The 19,730-nt window shown below is 32.5% G+C and overlaps 1 protein-coding gene across 1 annotated transcript; it reads right to left on the reverse strand.

The window, feature by feature from the left end:
* Window positions 1-4,743: 4,743 nt before the first annotated feature.
* On the reverse strand, window positions 4,744-19,598 carry LOC111717051 (forkhead box protein P4; the record flags this gene model as incomplete). The annotated part of the gene is made up of 12 exons (XM_023492570.1): window positions 19,412-19,598; window positions 19,209-19,263; window positions 18,469-18,536; window positions 17,194-17,280; window positions 16,235-16,467; window positions 15,724-15,815; window positions 15,295-15,339; window positions 14,872-14,948; window positions 13,442-13,543; window positions 9,456-9,583; window positions 6,688-6,822; window positions 4,744-4,890 (listed from the first exon to the last, which is right to left on the reverse strand). Coding segments are annotated over exons 3-12 (1,112 nt in total), but the record flags the coding sequence as incomplete, so codon positions are not given.
* Window positions 19,599-19,730: the final 132 nt, after the last annotated feature.

The following is a 19,730-nucleotide window of genomic DNA, read 5'->3' on the forward strand; positions in this document are numbered from 1 at the left end:
CTCTTTGTACAGACGATTTAAAAATTAAAGGGACTGTAAAGGAAAAATGAAAGGGGGATAAGGGCTGAAAGCTAATCACTTTACCTCAGTTAAAGAAAATTCAACCTATAAGAAGTATAAAGTCTGACCGCGTCAACCTTGTTGCACCGGCTAGTACTGTCCATAGAGCTAGATACAGTACAAACTGGGAACGGAAAGGTTGGCCCGGCTCGGAAATTCAAATGTACTACGGCTCTCCGTGAGCTCTTGATCGCGACCCATGAAAGTTATATCTGATGTTCCTGTCTCGAGAAATTGATATAAAACTGTGCTAAATTTATACGAAAATTCATTACAGTTTTGTAGAAGTGTAGGACTGCAGAGTTCTCGACACCATATATACCAGCGAGATTTATATTTTAGTTTTTAACTTCACATTTTTTATTAAAAAAAGAATTATACTAAACCTAATGTTTTACGCCATCATGACGATCCTCAGTAGTTACAATTCTTTGAGTTTCAAAGAATTGTATCTACTGGGGATCGTCATGATGGCGTGAAACATTTTGTTTAGTATAATTCTTTTTTAATAAAAAATGTTTAGTTAAAAACTAAAATACGAAAATTCATACAATTTTGTAAAGAAGTAGTTTAAAAGGTTTAAACAGATCATATTCAGCAAATACGCAACCAATCTGAAATCGAAGATATCCCAGAGAAACCTAATTGCAACTTAGGTTTTCTCCAATATTTTAGTTTAGGATTTTTATTTTTAATAGATATAATTGATAATATTATTTATAAGTCCGTATTACGTCACAAGAACTCCCACCAATGAGATTGCAGTATACTGGTTAGTGGTTACGTGATACTAACTCAGACATATGACCACTATATTAAATTCTAAATATCCAAAAAGTAAAAATGATAACTAACACATGTCGGGATAAAATATTAAAGATAAGATTCAAAATATTCAGGGTAAAATCCAAAATATTGAAGAAAAAATCCAAAGTATTGAAAATATAATCCAACATATTAAAGCAAGAAAAAATCCAAAATAATGAGAATAAAATCCTAAATATTGAAGAAAAATTCCAAATAACAAAGAAAAAAATCCAAAATAATGAGAATAAAATCCAAATATTGGAGATTATAAAATCCAAAATATGAAGGAAAAATCCAAATATTAACGATAAAATCCAAAATTTCAAAATAAAATCCAAGATATTAAAGAAAAAAAACCAATATATTAAAAATAATCAAAACATTAAAGATAATAAATATCTAAATTATTATGGATAAAATCCAAAATATCGAAGAAAAAACTAAATATTAGAGATAATTCCAAACTATTGGAGATAAATCCAAAATATTGGAGATAATTCCATTATATTGGCGATATATCCAAAATATTGGAGATAATTCCAAAATATTGGAGATAAATCCAAAATATTGGAGATATTACGCTCAGAGAAAAAATCAAATATTCAAAGAAAAATACAAAATATTCAGAGAAAAGTACAAAATATTGACGAAAAATTCTAAAGATAAGCAATATAAAAAGAAATTTTACCAAATGGTAAAAACCATTAAGAAATAAGCAGAAGAATGGTAAAAGTATAAAGGAAGAGAAAAAATGAAAGAAAAGAAAGGATAAACTAGAAGAAAGGAGAAAGGAGAAAACAGGATAAAGGAGGATAATAGATAAAGGAAAATAATAGATAAAGGAGAAGAAATGGTAAAGGAGAGGAAAGGAAGAATGAGAATAATAGGTAAAGGAGAATAAAGGTTAAAGGAGAAGAATGGATAGAAGACACGAAAGGATAAAGAAGAAGAAAATATAAATGAGAAGAAAGGAAAAAGGAAAGAAAGGATAAAACAATACGAAGAGTGGAAGAGAAAGGAAAAGATGAGTAAACGGGATTAATGCTTGATCCACACTTTTTCTTAATCTCCAGATAGAATAATGCTTGTTCTCCAATTGTTATTAATCTCCAGATCAATTAACAGATCCGGATTAAGGATATCCCATTCTAAAGTTTTCAGCTCAGAGCATATAGAAATTGTATGTGGATGATATGTACGTATGTGTATGTTGTGTACGCCGGCAATACCAAACCACTAAAAGAGTAATGAAACCTGAATTTAAAAAATGTAACATATGACATATTCGAGACTTTGCTAAATGTTTAGATTTTGCCGAGAAAATTTTTTTAACTAATAAAACGGGGAAAAGGTGATAACTGAAGACTGGCGTGCACTGGCAACGCCGGGTACTTATGCTTGTAATGTTTCGATAATGTCTCCATTCATACATATTAATACAAATGATTTATTGATTAGATAAAATGTTTGACTTTTAAAAGATTTATTTTCTATAAATTTCCATTTTCTACATAACACAGAAAATTATAAATTTTAACAACTGTATATGGTTGGGTGAGGGGAGGGGGGTTGTCAGAAGAGACACCTTGTGGTAAAATTGGAAAACAAATTTGTTTACTAAACATATGTATAATTAACAATTAAAAATCACAATATTGATCAGTAATAAAACTAACAAAATTTATCGGAAGGGTGCAAAAAAAAATTGCTAAAATTAAAAATGTCCTCCGTGCTTTTATTTTTTTAATTGATCTAAAAATGTTCCTAGAAGTGCCATGGTGAATTAGTTTACTTAATATTCATAAAAAAAATCCAAAGTAAGAATTATTAACAAAAACCCTATTTATTTACAATTTACAACCTACGATTTAGATAAGGTATTCAGAAATTATATCTGGTAAAAAATGTTATTTTTTAAACATAAATATGACAACTTTTTAGCTGTAGGAATTCACATTGAAGAGTCACCGGATTGCTAGTGGGGGGTACTAGGATACTATCCAAATGCAAAATTTCAAACCTAGCTTAGAGTTTGGGATGAATATTGTAATTTAGTATAAAACCTATTTGAAAACATATATTTACTTTTAGCTTAGTGTAAATAAAACATTGTTCTACAACATATGTACCAGAACATGTATTTATGTACCTACGTTACATTTAGCTATAACAGTTGTACATTGTACATGAATGAGAGTACGAATCAAAACTAGAGCGAGATTCTCGAAAAATTTAGCTAATTTCTATATTGGTAAATCAGTGTGTACAACATGAGTACACATTTGGTGTACTGCAAAAGGGGGTTTTGTACAGAAGAATGTACTGCTTGGCAGCATGCTGTACAGTGTACTTCAAGGTAGAGTGCTGTGCAGTAATCTGAACACTATACACTGTACAGTCATTTAAACTGTGTGCTGGGTAATGTCAGATATGCTGTACAGTGTTAAGATAATTTTCAGTAGGTGTACAGACTAATGTTCGATTGTACTGTACTGTTATAGAATCAGCTGTGCTGTACTGCACACATTAATGTTCAGGGTCGTCTTCATTCTTGATATTCCGATGAATCATGGAAAGATCCTGAGCGCCGACTCTCCTCCTTTCTCCTGAAAAAAAAAGTTTAAAATATGATAACTATTCATTAACCCATTAACCCATTTATGACTGATTTCCCCTTCCTTCCTTGCCGTAACCCATTGATAAGTGAGCTCCCTTCCTTCCTTGCCATAACCCATTGATAAGTGAGCTCCCTTCCTTCCTTGCCATAACCCATTGATAAGTGAGCTCCCTTCTTTCCTTGCTTTAACTCATTTATGACTGCTCCCCCCTTCCTTCCTTGCCGTAACCCATTTATGACTGATTTCCCTTTCCTTCCTTGCCGTAANTACCTAGATAGACAACATTAAATTTACCTAAATATACAACCTAAAATATACCTAGATAGACAACATTAAATTTACCTAAATATACAACCTAAAATATACCTAGATAGACAACATTAAATTTACCTAAATATACAACCTAAAATATACCTAGATAGACAACATTAAATTTACCTAAATATACAACCTAAAATATACCTAGATAGACAACATTAAATTTACCTAAATATACAACCTCAAATATACCTAGATAGACAACATTAAATTTACCTAAATATACAACCTCAAATATACCTAGATAGACAACATTAAATTTACCTAAATATACAACCTCAAATATACCTAGATAGACAACATTAAATTTACCTAAATATACAACCTAAAATATACCTAGATAGACAACATTACAACCTTAGTCCTTAGTCCTTTTCCTATCTTGAAAAATTTGGAATCAGAAAACTCATTCATTTCTGTTGCAGGAATGCGCAATTCACTGTTACACAGAAACAATACGGGAAAATGATCAGTTTTTGCTAAAAAAAAACTAGAATATCTCATTCATTCATGCACCTAACAGTGGTAGTTTAAGGGGAGAAGTGTAATAAAGAAAATATCGGTTTTTTTGACAATTTTTAGCCTAAAGTGCCTAAAATTTAACAGATTTCAAACTTGGTTGTTTTAAGCTTCAACACTAAAACCAGCATTTTCAAAATTCAAATCTTAGTTTATTTTGTTTCTTGTGGATAGAATATTACTTCAGATAAACTAGTAATCAACGCGTTTTGTCAGAAAACCGGTTTTACTGTAAACTAGTTTGGGAACCCGGCGTTGCCCAGGATTATATTTTTATTCATAGTCATTGTAACTCCAGCCGTTTACCCGCGCTTTGTATTAAACTATGATCTTAAGAATTTGAGACGGAAAAAATTAGTATATCAAGATGTGTGCTGGACACGTTTTATTGTATAGATAGATGCATATTGAGTAGGTTTACCTAGGTTCTGCCCCCTGCTCAACCTCCTGTCTAAGGTGCAGGTTGAACTGCTCCTGTTCTCCTGCCATATGTTTAAGAAGAAGATCAGTATCAAGGGGTTCAGGTCCAGGGAAATATCGACCTCGTAGAGATTCAAAACTGGAATTTCTAGAAATAGTATTATTATTATTATTANATAAACATACTCAAACTTGAAGTATTAGAAAAAATACTCAAACCTGAAGTATCATATAAACATACTCAAACCTGGAGTATCATGTAAACATACTCAAACCTGGAGCATCATATAAACATACTCAAACTTGAAGTATTATATAAAAATACTCAAACCTGAAGTATCATATAAACATACTCAAACCTGGAATATCATGTAAACATACTCAAACCTGGAGCATCATATAAACATACTCAAACCTGAAGTATCATATAAACATACTCAAACCTGGAGTATCATATAAACATACTCAAACCTGGAGCATCATATAAACATACTCAAACTTGAAGTATTAGAAAAAATACTCAAACCTGAAGTATCATATAAACATACTCAAACCTGGAGTATCATGTAAACATACTCAAACCTGGAGCATCATATAAACATACTCAAACTTAGAGCATCATATAACATACTCAAACCTGGAGCATCATATAAACATACTCAAACTTGAAGTAATATATAAAAATTCTCAAACCTGGAGTATCATATAAACATACTCAAACCTGGAGCATTATATAAACATACTCAAACTTGGAGCATCATGTAAACATACTCAAACTTGGAGCATCATGTAAACATACTCAAACTTGGAGTATTATATAAAATTCTCAAACCTGGAGCATCAAATAAACATACTCAAACCTGGAGCATTATATAAACATACTCAAACTTGGAGCATCATGTAAACATACTCAAACCTGGAGTATCATATAAACATTCTCAAACCTGGAGTATCATATAAACATTCTCAAACCTGGAGTATCATATAAACATTCTCAAACCTGGAGCATTAAATAAACATACTCAAACCTGGAGCATCATATAAACATACTCAAACCTGGAGCATCATATAAACATACTCAAACCTGGAGTATCATATAAACATACTCAAACCTGGAGCATTATATAAACATACTCAAACCTGGAGTATCATATAAACATACTCAAACCTGGAGTATCATATAAAAATACTCAAACCTGGAGCATCATGTAAACATACTCAAACCTGGAGCATCATATAAACATATTCAAACCTGGAGCATCATATAAACATACTGAAACCTGGAGCATCATATAAACATACTCAAACTTGGAGTATCATAAAAACATTCTCAAACCTGGAGCATTAAATAAACATACTCAAACTTGGAGCATCATATAAACATACTCAAACTTGGACCATCATACAAAATATTAAAAACATTTTTCTATAAAAAATAAGATTGAGATTTTCCGAAAAAGAACTATTGCTAAAATAAAGATATTACGGAGGCCTAAAAATCTTAAAACTATAACATTAAAATCTAACTTATTTGTGAATCGGGCAATGTCTTCTTCACTTGAAGCAAATCTCTTTCTTCTGAAGGAACTATAAACTTAATTTCAAGTGATGAATGAGATATTCTTCTTTTTTTCTCTTCAAAACTCAATTTTTTAAATTGTGTTTTTTACTAATGTGGCTTGATATAGAGATACAATGAAGGAAATGGTCAGATTGTAACACATTTTGAGATAAAATCTTCCTCATTGCTACTCAGATAGAGGTATTATAGGTATAAAGAGTACAATGGTGAATATGAAATGTCACTTGTTCAATGGAGGGTCACTTAAACTTACGTCTACGTCCCTTTGAACCAATGTTGTTTCCCTACCTTTGGCCCAATGTTGTTTCCCTACCTTTGGTCCAATGTTGTTTTCTTACCTTTGGTCCGATGCTGTTTCCTTACCTTTGGTCCAATGTTGTTTTCTTACCTTTGGTCCAATGTTGTTTCCTTACCTTTAAACTGTTGTTGATAGTATCAGAGAAGGGTGGAGAGTTTAGTCCGTGTTGGTTCAACGTGGGACTTTTAGTTTGAACATTCCTGTAATAATAATTTATTCATTTATCATCTTTCAACCACGGCATTCTCTGTGTTTAGAAGTTAAAACTTCGAAGCTGAAATCTATCATTTTTTAATGGAATTGAAAATAGCATTTTGAAGAGCAAACTTTCAGCTCCCAAGGGTTGAATATTTGTTAAACATCCAGATGACCCAGCTTAGAACTTAATTATTTGAATGTGTATGTAAATGTATTTGTTTGTCTTACACTTACTCATTCAAGTTCTAATATGAGTTTTCCGACGTGTGTTTATTAAGTATAGAGCTACCTAGATCTATGTAAAAAATAACTAGTTAATTTGTACATTTAAATATATATATGTACATAATGTTGGGTAGATTTGCATGCTTTTCACTCCGTTGTATAAAAAAGATTGTTTGCTGTTTAGAATTGAAGAACAAATAAGGCATAAAGTACACGAATAGTTTTAACGACTTTTTTATATTATGATATTAAAACTTTTTTCCAAAAATCAATAATTTCTAAATTCAAATTTTTGTTCAAATAAAAAGCAGGGTCTGCATATTTTTACTCCCGAGACAGTTTACACAACCAAACCTAACTCATGCAAAAGTTATCATGAAACACAAACAAATAAAGCATGCTTTTTATATACTTTTATACCAATATTGATTAGTAAAACAAATGTGTATTTTACTACCAATTATTTTTAATTCCATATCGTAAATTTTATCATTTGCAATTTGATATGAAAGAATTAAAAAATCTTTATTTGAATTTATCAGTTTTAACAAAATGCTATTCTCTTCTGTTAATTTAATTCGAATGCATGTCAAAATATTTAATTAGCTTTTGATTAAAATAATAAGCTTCTAAACATTTTCTAAAAGTTAAAATTTAAAGCACTACATAGTGTCCGGTCCTAGTTGGATAATAACAACTTTTTAAAAAAAGCAATGTTTAATCCTATTCTAGAAACAGAAAACGATAATCCCCCAGGTCCCGATGGTTGCAGAAGCCACGACGTTGAAATTGTTGTTGTTGGCAATCATTTTTTTTCAAGCAAATACGGCAGAAATGAAATTACTCTAAGATTTGAAGAAACTTGGCAAAGTGTGAATAATGAGGCAAAGTTTTTAATAAAACTTTTATTTAGGAATGTCCAGGTATATTTTACATTCTAAACCATTTAGTTGTGTTGCATCGTTAAATATCCTCTTAAAATGTCCGCTCCCGATTTTTTTAAATTAAGAAAACCCCTGGAGACTCCATTTTAACATTTTGAAGGTATCAAATTGTGCCGAAATATTCACATTACGTACTTTCAATGCAATTAACTAATAAGCTTACTGCTCGTCCGTCGGCTTTTGCATCATTGGACCCGGCTCATACTTCCTTGGCCGCCCACGTGAGAGATGACGTCGCTTTATGAATTCCGCGTCATCGACCATCCAGAAACTTCCAAAGTCGTCTTCGTAGCGTACAAAGCACTTGTGCAACGACAGGTTGGTGCGGATTGCGTTCTTCAGGGTGCAAAAGAAAAGGGAAAGAAGGTATAAGTTAGATGTTCGGAAATATATTAAGTTTAAAACAATTTAACAACAGTGGACATATTTACAATAAGAAAAGGTAGGACCCAGGTGAAGCGAGAAATTTATGAAAATTCTGAGAAATTGTTTAAACTTGGTCCTAACTTTTCTTTAATCTTTTCACTGCAATATAGCGAAAAGGACAAGTTGCAAGCTGAGGGGGAGTTTATACTGCTAAACTTTAAACTAAGTACAGAGTTTTTCAGACTTAAGTCAGAATAATACTGCTCGGTCTTCGTTTATCAGTTTAAACTCACGACTCAATGGATAGATTGATAAGTTAGATTTAATTTATGTTTTCTGGAGTTTTCATGCACATTAGTTGATTTCTGGTAGATTTTACACAAGGACTTCACATGGTATAATATAGGGTAGATCAAGCTGTAATAATTCATAATTTATTAGATCATATTAAACTAAAACTTAGAGATTTAAGTTAGTATATATACACACACACCGGATATATAAGATTAGTAGGTATACAAATATATATATATTATGCAGGGTAGAATAGTATATATTTTTTATCTTATATAAAACCTGACATCTGGTAGATTATTATTATTCTGTAGAAGTTTCTCCCCGAAGTTTGCATGGTTCAGAAGACCCAATGCACTCTAAAACACATTTATTACAAAAATAAAACACCTCCTTAAAATAAGCTTACAGTCCCTTTAAATATACTAAATATACGTAGATATACAGTCTCAAAATATACCTAGATATACTAACTATACATAGATACAGTTATGTAAAAGTACACAGTTGAATAATTTCCTTTAGGAAAAATACACTTCAATTAAAGAAAAAGTTCCAAAAAGAAAAAAGTAATAATAGAGAAGTAAATTAGGAAGTATCCCTTGAAAAATATTTAGCAGGGAAGTACCTAAAAATCCAGAAGACCCAATGCACTCTAAAACACATTTATGATATTTTGTGCGAAAAGAGAAATAATTGTGTCGTGAAAATTCCCATAGCCCCATGCAGAGAGGGGGGTGAGGCAACTCTCGTTGAACCAAGGTGGAGCAAGGGAGGGACTGCATGAACCCCATGCACCGGCTTACCCTGATGAACAGCCCCGTTGTGGACGGCGGCGATGGTATTCAACTTCATCAACGGTCCACACCGCACCTTTTACATTCTCTACCCGCATAAAGCATTTATGCAGAGAAAGGTTGTGTCTCACAGCGTTCTATAGAAAAATAAACATTTAACTAGAAGCAAGTCTAACATACATTTAAGCCAAGTCGTCTTCATGAAATAAGTGGCAATATGGCGGGGAAAAAATGGCGGATTAAAAAAATAACATAAATTTCTGTTCCATGCAATTGTTCCATTTTTTCCCGCCAGCCGCCATAATCTGTCATATTTATGCTTTTAACAATTTTAGCATTCCATTAGAGCTACTACAGATGTCTGATCAGCACTTTTCAATTGAAAAACGTTGATTCATCAAAATCTAAAAAAATCGTTTATTCCAATAATATTTAAACATTCCTAAATCTAATTCTCAAATCCATAGTAATCAAATTTGCGCTCTGCTTTGTACAGTTAATTAAACCGTAGAAAATACGAAGTATACATGAATATCAAGTTGTCTAAATCTAACAAACCAGTTATCTGATACTATTCCTACAGCATGCCTTTCAACTTCTTAAAAGGACTGTAAGCGTAATTTCAATTGGGGTTTCTCTACAAAAGGCACTCCCGCATTTCTACTGCAGTAAAACATGGCAATTATTTAAATTAAACACTTCTAGGCCTATATAAAAACGACAATATTCTCCACATTATAGATCAGATAAAGGTATCAAAGATACCATTGTGAATCGGAAATAGCCATTTTTGCATGATGGGTCACTTAACATTATGCTGACAGGCCTTTTAAATTAATTAGTTTGAGAGTAACAAGGGATCCTAAAAACCCTTGATATTCCAAGTCTAAAATTTAATGTTCTTTCAAAACTCTCTGTATTGCCGAATACTGGAAATTAACAATGGCTCAAATACTTACCATAAACAAACAACATGCACATTTCTACTAATATACTTTTAAAAATGTATCTTTACGAAATAAAAAAGAAATGATTCCAATGTTTTCAAAACATAAATTATCCTGTTTTTGTGTTTGAATCTGGAATGTTCAGTGGAAATGAAAACCATCCAACTTATTTTAAATATATTTAAAATCAAAATCAATATTCAAATCAGTCAAAAATACATAGTTCAATATTTCCCCAACTTAAAATCTAAAATGAACCCCCGAGACATTCCAGGAAGGATTTAATTTCTATCTAGTTACAAATACTGAGCTTAACTGAGCTGTGAGACAATATCTATATTAGACCATTAAAATTTATGGGTCGCGTTTTTTTAAGGAGGTTATGGCAATATAGTTTTTTTATAATGGGAAATTTTCCAAATAAATTCCAGGTACTCTCCTAACAAAATATGTTTAATTGCAAAGAATCTTGATCCCTGAATCCATGTAGAAATAGTGCCAAACTTACCAATCCGCCTTTTAAATTAGAGACTTTATTCTTTTGGACTCTAAACTTTAAGGAGAAATTCAAGGAGAGATAGTGAACCCTTGCCGTCTTGAAATGTACAGAAACCAGCTGTGTATGTGGCAGTACAGTAAGTACCCAGCTGTGTATATACTGTACGTGGCAGTACGGCAAGTACCGAGCTGTGCATACACTGTACATGGCAGTACGGCAAGTACCGAGCTGTGTATACACTGTACATGGCAGTACGGCAAGTACCGAGCTGTGTATACACTGTACATGGCAGTAAGGCAAGTACCTAGCTGTGTATACACTATACATGGCAGTAAGGCAAGTACCTAGCTGTGTATACACTTACATGGCAGTACGGCAAGTACCGCGCTGTGTATATATTGTACGTGGCAGTAATTCAAGTACCTAGCTGTGTATACACTGTACGTGGCAATACGACAAGTACCGAGCTGTGTATACACTGTACGTGGCAGTAAGGCAAGTACCTAGAGCTGTGTATACACTGTAAATGGCAGTAAGGCAAGTACCGAGCTGTGTATACACTGTACATGGCAGTACGGCAAGTACCGAGCTGTGTATACACTGTACATGGCAGTAAGGCAAGTACCGAGCTGTGATTTACTGTACATGGCAGTACGGCAAGTACCGAGCTGTGAATAAACTGTACAATGTACAGTGTACGTGGCAGTAGGCAAGTACTCCTTGCAAGCATAATCCAGAAAATAGCAAAGAGTTGTAAAACTGTATTTGTAAGGTACAAGTTACAACGAACTCAATAATACACTTTATAATATCCGATTTCCTATTTAACAGCTGGACTTTTTTATCATACAAAATGTAAATTGCAAATTTAAATACAAATTGTAAATTTAAAAAGATCCTACACAGTATACATACTTCAGAATGTCAGGCAATGCACGAGACGAGACGCAAAGTTAATAATAATGCTCTTTTTGTGAAAATGTAAACATCAAATATATACAAAAATATTCATACAATTCTTAACCTACACCCCCAATAAAAACTGATTAAGTTAAAAAGAACTGTGTAAGCGTATTTTCCACATAAAGAGGAGCATTTTGGTCAACCCTATTGTAGCTATAGATATCTATATCTGTATACATATATTGTAAACCTAACAAAACACTGCTTAAATGTCAATTTAAAAACCAATATTGGAATTTACTCTATTCAAAAAATACAAAATGTTTAATCAATTTTATCTTTTCAATCACAAAATTTCGTAATACAGGTCAAAGATACAAACTTAAGTAAAGGGGAAATTTACTATTTTCACGTGTTTTTGATGAAAAATGTTGTATTTTAAAAATAAGATTTTTATGATAAAATGGTATATTGTAATGTTTAAGTTATCCGGCTATACTTACCCTATCTTTAATGATAATAAGATTACATTACACCCTAATTAGAAACAGTGGAATAACTGTCTTATTTGTCCTTTTTGTGAATTAGAACTATCACTTACGGATTTTTTATTTTTTATTTGTATCTGTTACAAATTACAAATTCGATGTGGTCAGTGGTATTTTCAATCTTTGAAGAGAACGAAGATAGCTTTAATTCCACTGTTTGTTGGTGATATTACTGTATGTAGTTATACAAAACTGCTGCTCGTTACTGGCAATTGAATAAAACGTTAAATTGATGTTTTACGTATGTTTGATTTAGTTAGATTCAAAAATCTTTCTTAAAGAAAACAATGTGTACTTAAAAGAGACTGCACACGTAATTTAAAGTAACCCTCCTCTAAACACTGGCAAAGGTATACTTTAAACCTTTCACTGGTAAAAAACAAATGAGATATCCTTAGATTTATCGCTAAAAATCGATAATTTTGGATTTATGATTCAGAAACAATGAAGAAGTTTTCTTAGCTTGATTTTAAGATTCTAAGTTTAGTGAGTCAACTTTTATAGAGAAAATTTAGTTTCCCGTTAAAATCGTTCATGTGCGGGTAAACGGCGGGATTAACTATATAAATACTCTGAGTTCCCAAGCTATATACTCACATAAAGATCAAATTGTACTGTTGTCAATCCGACATGTCACTCTTTTAAATGAAGGGTGACATCTATAAGTCACTTTTAACCGAATTACTTCAGTTTTTGTTCTATCTGTTTAATCTTTGTAATGTCTACTTTGTATGACTAGAGAATTGTCTTAATTATATTTATAGACCGATCATTGTAATACATTCTTAACAAGTACAAAGGAAAGTTATAATCAATTAAATAACTTGAATTTTCAGATAAAATTATCAATAAAAACAAAAACAATTAAGGAGTCTCAGTTTGTGAAACAAGGACCCAGGACGTTTTTAACAATTGTGGCTATTGGATCTAATTGTTTAGATATAACATTTTAAACCCGTGGTTTTAAATTTGATCACTTGAAAGTTATGCCAAAAGACTTTGCCAACATGTTTCAAAAACTGGACCCAGCGTAGAATCTTGAAAATGGACCATGGACCGGAGGGTAAATGGGCCAAGAGAACTTGAATTTCAAGTTACCTTCCAGCTGGCTGAATTTCTACGGAAATAGCAGAATACAGCTGTGAACCACGTGTAGATCTCATGAAGAGTCAGTTGTTTTCTGGGAGCTTCTATGATTGCCTATATGTGCAGGACGGTACGTAAGTATCCTCGTGGGAATTAAGGAAGACCTTTTGCTTTTGAAAAAATAGAAGCTCCTTGACGCGCATAAAATTAGGGTTGCCATTGACCATGAATCATGCTAGCAAGAGTTTTTTTTCTTCATTAAGACCATAAAAAGCGCGCGCATCTTACCTTCCAACTTTTCAAGTTTCTTCTGAAATACGCAAATGTGGACGTAAACCAGTCATATATTCCATGGAGAGTCAACTGCTTTTCCGGAACCTCCATAATTGACTGAAATCGTTAAGAATAGATATCTCTGCAGTGGAGGAATGTTGTAGAGGGGGGGTTTAACAGTTGACCCTCCATGAAATCCTTGTCTACGTTATATAAGTTTAGGATGAAAACTACTATACCTTCCAGCTAGCATGATTCCTTCTAAAAAACATGAAGGATGTTGTAAACCAAGCATAGATTTCATGCAGAGTCAACTGTTTATACGGGGACTCCACAATTGACTGAAAAAAGGGGATACGCTGGCTTTTTTACTCTTTTTACTTTAATCAACCCTTCTTTGAAAAGCAAAAGGTCTTCGAGTTTAATATAATATAAACTTAAAACAAAAATAATTAAAAGGTATTAAAGAAAGGAGGATCTATTTTTTTATATTTTACTGTAACATATTCGGACAGCTCGTAAACAGAACACAACAAGTCATGGGCAGCCTTAGTACATTTGAATTTCCGAGCCGGGTCAACCTTTCCGTTCCCAGTTTGTACTGAACCTAGCTCTATTGACAGGACTAGCCGGTGCAACAAGGTTGACGCGGTCAGACTTTATACTTCATATAGGTTGAATTTACTTTTACTAAAGGGTCAGATTTGCGTGAAGTAATCTACTTTCCTCAGCATGTTAGGCGGGCTACTGAGCAATCATTATTTACTAAATATGGTGTGTTCAAGATAAACTAGTTCTAGAACTGTCTAATATGTCATAGTAAAATGTAAAAAAAAGTCCTAACCCCCATTTTTTAATTACTAATCTTCAAGAGAAAAAAAACATAAATTAACAATTCTTTAAACTATATTGAAAAACGGAAAAGGTTAACTTTTGTTGAAGGGTTTCATTTTGTTCAAAATTACTATATTTCAAAATGAAGAGTTTTACTTAAACAAAAATATTTCATAATTATATAAAAACCCAAAATTACACATACAGGATAAAGCATTATAAATTTTTTTACGTTTACTATTTTTAACTTAGATCTTCAACTTTTTTTAAGTTAACTTGCCTTTCTTCCAATTTTTTTGCAGGAATGATTATGCCCTCCCCCATGCAAAACTAACCTGTCTAATAAGAGACGCGTATGTGAAAGGAGGTCTAACATCGTGGGTTCGATAAAACTCACGATTTCTGTGGATTTCTGTAAAAAAGAAAGTTGCGTATTTTCTGTAGAGGAAAATAGAAATAATAACTATGCCTGCAACATTGTTTGCTTTACATGTAAATATGGAATATTTGCACAAAATATGAAATTAATGTAAGTATAGCATTTGTTTACTCTAGCTTATGCAAACTTACATAGAATTTGAAAATAAAACATTTCCTTTCAAATTTTTGAACTGATTTGAATAAACTTTTAAAAGCTGAAAGATTTTATGTATAAAACATATAGATTTCTGTATAAACACGATTGAGACAGTGTAATCTCCTTACAGAGAATATTGAAATATCAGAATTGAAAAACTTAATCTCTACTTTTTTCTTACCTTGGGCTATATCAAGTCCAGTTCTATCAAACATGTATGGAAACCCTAAATAAAAAATAATATCATGAAAAATTATAAAAATTGTATAAACAATATCGTATGTTTGATAAATTATAAATTATAATTTTCTAATCCTTAAACCCTAGCAACTTGATTTCATGGTTTCTGATATTTAAAGCTTTGAATTCTATTACATCGTAAGGTTTTAGTTTGAAATATCAAAGGTTTAGACACAATCAGGTTGCAAAGATATAGGGATTATAAAATAAGAGTTTGTTACAACTATTCAGTTCCTTCCTTAGCTAAAAATCTTTAATTAATTTTTTGATTTATTAAGTGTATATACTGGTAAAATATTTGCTTTGCAACAACATCAAATACGCAAAGATTGCTTAAATGTCGTATTCATACAAAAATCACTCTATGAACCTGAAGGAAGAGAGATAGGGTTCTTATCAGTGATTCTTCTTCTAATTGGACCTGATCCCATACCTTGATTGCCGGCACCAGGAGGAAGAAAACTAGAAGAAGAGAAAAACATTAATTTCACCTTTTGTGAGAAATGTTTTAAGAATTTAATGACAATCTAATCACGGGCAGCCGTAGTACATTTGAATTTCCGAGCCGGGTCAATCTTTCCGGTTCAAGTTTGTACTGTGCCTAGCTCTATGAACAAAACTAGCCAGTGCAACAAGGTTGACGCGGTCTCACTTTATGCTTCATATAGGTTGAATTTACTTTTACTAAAGGGGCAGAGGTGCGTGAAATACTCTTATAATTCTGTAATGATCTAAGGAATCTGTAATCTGTAATTTTGCAATTAGTTCAAAAATCTAAGAATAAGAAGTCTCACTTTTCCCTCTTAAATCTACAAAACAAAAGGTGAACAGAAATAAAAATAGTTGTTTATTTTTTCATTTTTTGAATTTGATTAGCCGACCTGAAACCAGGAGGTCTAGCACCAGGGAAACCAGGCATGCCTCCGAGGTTCGGAGGGAATCCCATGTTTGGCATCGGAGGACCGAATCCCATAGGTTTCTGGAGGCTGGCCTGAGGTTGCATAGGTTCCGGAGATCTGGAGATCTCCTTCTGCTCCTCCTGCATCCTCCTCTCCTCCTGTCTCTTCTTGTTCAGATGGAGGTGGGTCATCATTGCCTGTAGCCTTTCTCTCTCCTGGAAATGTACGAGTAATTTCAAGTGACCCTCCATGCAAATATGGCAATGCCTTATTCACTTCGGAACCCTTAAAACTTCTATCTGATTAAAAATGTGGACGATATAGTCGTTTTTCTCAGTTTAAAAAGGTTTTAATCTGATTTAATGTTTTCCTATAACAATAGAAATGCGAAAGTCACTTTTGTAGAGAAACCACAATTGATTAATAATCAGTTTTTTTAAATTATAAACATTGATATCTTTTGAGGGTACCGTTGTCAATCGGATATTGCCATCTTTGCAAGAAGGGGCATTTGTAATTATGCTTACAGTCCCGTAAAAGGGCTGTTTACCTATTTTGTATTATTCAAAATATTCCATTTTCAGGACTATTAACACAGTTATGCCAATATTCATTCATATTTTGATTCAACTATAAAGCATGAGATATTACAAATAAGCAATCACAATTTACTATTCAGTTTTGACCCGCCTAACCAGGGTAGGTTGTTTTGACTGGTTGGCCCTAAACTAGTTAACGATTATGGTTATACAGATCAAATTATGTTTTTGGATAGGTAAGGACTTGATTGGAAGGTTGGAGATTGTCAGGTGATCTGTGGCAGGGTGAGATCCGAGGCATGCCAATTATACAACTCAAATGAATTCTCCTGAAGCCCCGAACTGATAAATAATAAAAAGGCTCCTTTTTAATTTTCTAGATATTTGCCTTTTAAATCTTACCTTCTGCAGCTGTAGTTCTAGTTGTGACACGATCTGCATTTGTACACGAGCCTGTGCAGTACTCTTGTCGTCTAGTACATGCTCAACCTGTACATAAAACAGTACATAATAATATTTACTATTTGTACACGAGCCTGTGCAGTACTCTTGTCGTCTAGTACATGCTCAATCTGTACATAAAACAGTACATAATAATATTTACTATTTTTACACGAGCCTGTGCAGTACTCTTGTCGTCTAGTACATGCTCAACCTGTACATAAAACAGTAGATAATAATATTTAGTATTTGTACACAAGCTTGTGCAGCAGTTTAGTCGTCCAGTATATTTTAAACCTGTACATAAAACAGTACATAATCTTAATTTATTATTTAATATCGATTAATTGATAAATTTGAAAACTGTTTTATTTTCACAATTCTTATGTATTGATTCAACTATTCATGAATCAATCAATACATTGATCTATGTTTAGAATAGTTTCTGTTTGTTTAGGTGCACAGTTTACAGAATCAAGTAAGCAGTTTGCACTGCAAAAACCTCTCTGCCAGGTAAAGTGGAGCTAAGGGGGTTGAAATAAAAAAAAATAAAAAAATAAAATCATTTAGAAAGTACAAAATGGAACGCTAATAAAATTTCTTAAATGCAAATTTTTGACGAAAATTTTTTTACCTTTAGAGTACAGAAATATTTGAGCAATTTGGACTTTGTATTTGTGAGTAAATGTTGGATCTGTATGCCTGGACATGTTTACAATACTGCAAGAAAAGGCCTTCTGTTTATCAATCAATCAATCATTCAAACATACGTAATTATGCGTAAAAAGCAGGGCTACTTGGAGCTTCGCGCTCCTTTTTCTAGCAATAAGCCTATATTTTTCTTACTGATTTATCCTATCCTTAACACATTTGAAAAGAATAACAAGACTTCAAATTTTTGAAGATTTTCCTGTTTTTATTGGCTGATTTCAAAGATTTTTTTCAAAATCGAAATTATTTTCAATTTTGTTCTCTCGTACATAATCAGCTGATCATGTACATAATCAGATGCTCTTCTAAATAATCAGATGCTCTTGTAAATAATCAGCTGCTCTTGTAACTAATCAGATTCTCTTGCAAATAATCAGCTGCTCTTATAAATAATCAGCTGCTCTTATAAATAATCAGCTGCTCTTGTAAATAATCAGCTGCTCTTGTAAATAATCAGCTGCTCTTGTAAATAATCAGCTGCTCTTGTAAATAATCAGCTGTTCTTGTAAGTAACCAAGATTTTACCTGTAAATGTTTGATAAAGTCCGTTATTTCTTCACATCTAGCATCACATCCAGTCCATTTACACATTCCTTAATATTAATACTTGTATAAACTGTACTGCAATAATCCCTGTATTAAGTGTACTGCAATAATCCCTGTATTAAGTGTACTACAATAACCACTTTATTAAACTGTACTGCAATAATCACTGTATTAAGTGTACTGCAATAACCACTGCATTAAAGTGTACTGCAATAATTCCTGTATTAAGTGAACGGCAATAATCCTTGAATTAAGTGTACTTAAATAACGGCTGTATTAAAGTGTACTGCAATAATCCCTGTATTAAGTGTACTACAATAGCCACTGTATTAATGTGTACTGCAATGATCCCTGTATAAGTGTACTACAATAATCCATGTACTAAAGTGTACTGCAATAACCACTGCATTAAAGTGTACTGCAATAATTCCTGTATTAAGTGAACTGCAATAATCTTTGCATTAAGTGTACTGCAATAATCCCTGTATTAATTGTACTTCAATAACCACTGTATTAAGGTGTACTACAATAATCCCTGTATTAAGTGTACTACAAAAACCACTGTATAAAAGTGTACTGCAATAATACCTGTATTAAGTGTACTACAATAACCTATGTACTAAAGTGTACTGCAATAATCCCTGTATTAAGTGTACTACAATTACCACTGTATTAAAGTGTACTGCAATAATCCATGTAATAAAGTGTACTGCAATTACCTTGTGTATACAGAGTTTGCTGAATGACATCAATGTCAGGGGTAAGCGAGGAGTTCTAATAAAAAATTATTTTATTTTAAATTGTTCATACTAAATCAAAAATTTTAGTTTTGAGTCCACTTTTTTTACACGATGGAAAGGGAATAGAACTTTTGACACTGTTGTAGAACAAAACCGAGTTTAGATATCTTTAAAATAATTTCCTTGTTTTTATCCGTTGAATTATTATTCTCAGAGATATCATGGTTTTCTTTTTCCTCCCTCCATTCCTTCCCCTCCCTCCATTCTTTCCCCTCCCTCCATTCTTTCCCTTCCCTCCAATCCTTTCCTTCCCTCCAATCTTTTCCCTCTCTCCATTCCTTGACACCCTCATCTTTTTCTTGATTTGCTCCACCCTGCAACAAGAAATATTATTTCAAATTTATTGCTAATAATTTAGATAACTAGAAAAGTAGATAAGAAGACAAGTAGACAAGTAGACAATTAGACAAGTAGACAAGTAGACAAGTAGACAAGTAGACA

This window comes from Eurytemora carolleeae, unplaced genomic scaffold (genome assembly GCF_000591075.1).
Source record: "Eurytemora carolleeae unplaced genomic scaffold, Eaff_2.0 scaffold2337, whole genome shotgun sequence".
Lineage (NCBI taxonomy): Eukaryota > Metazoa > Arthropoda > Copepoda > Calanoida > Temoridae > Eurytemora > Eurytemora carolleeae.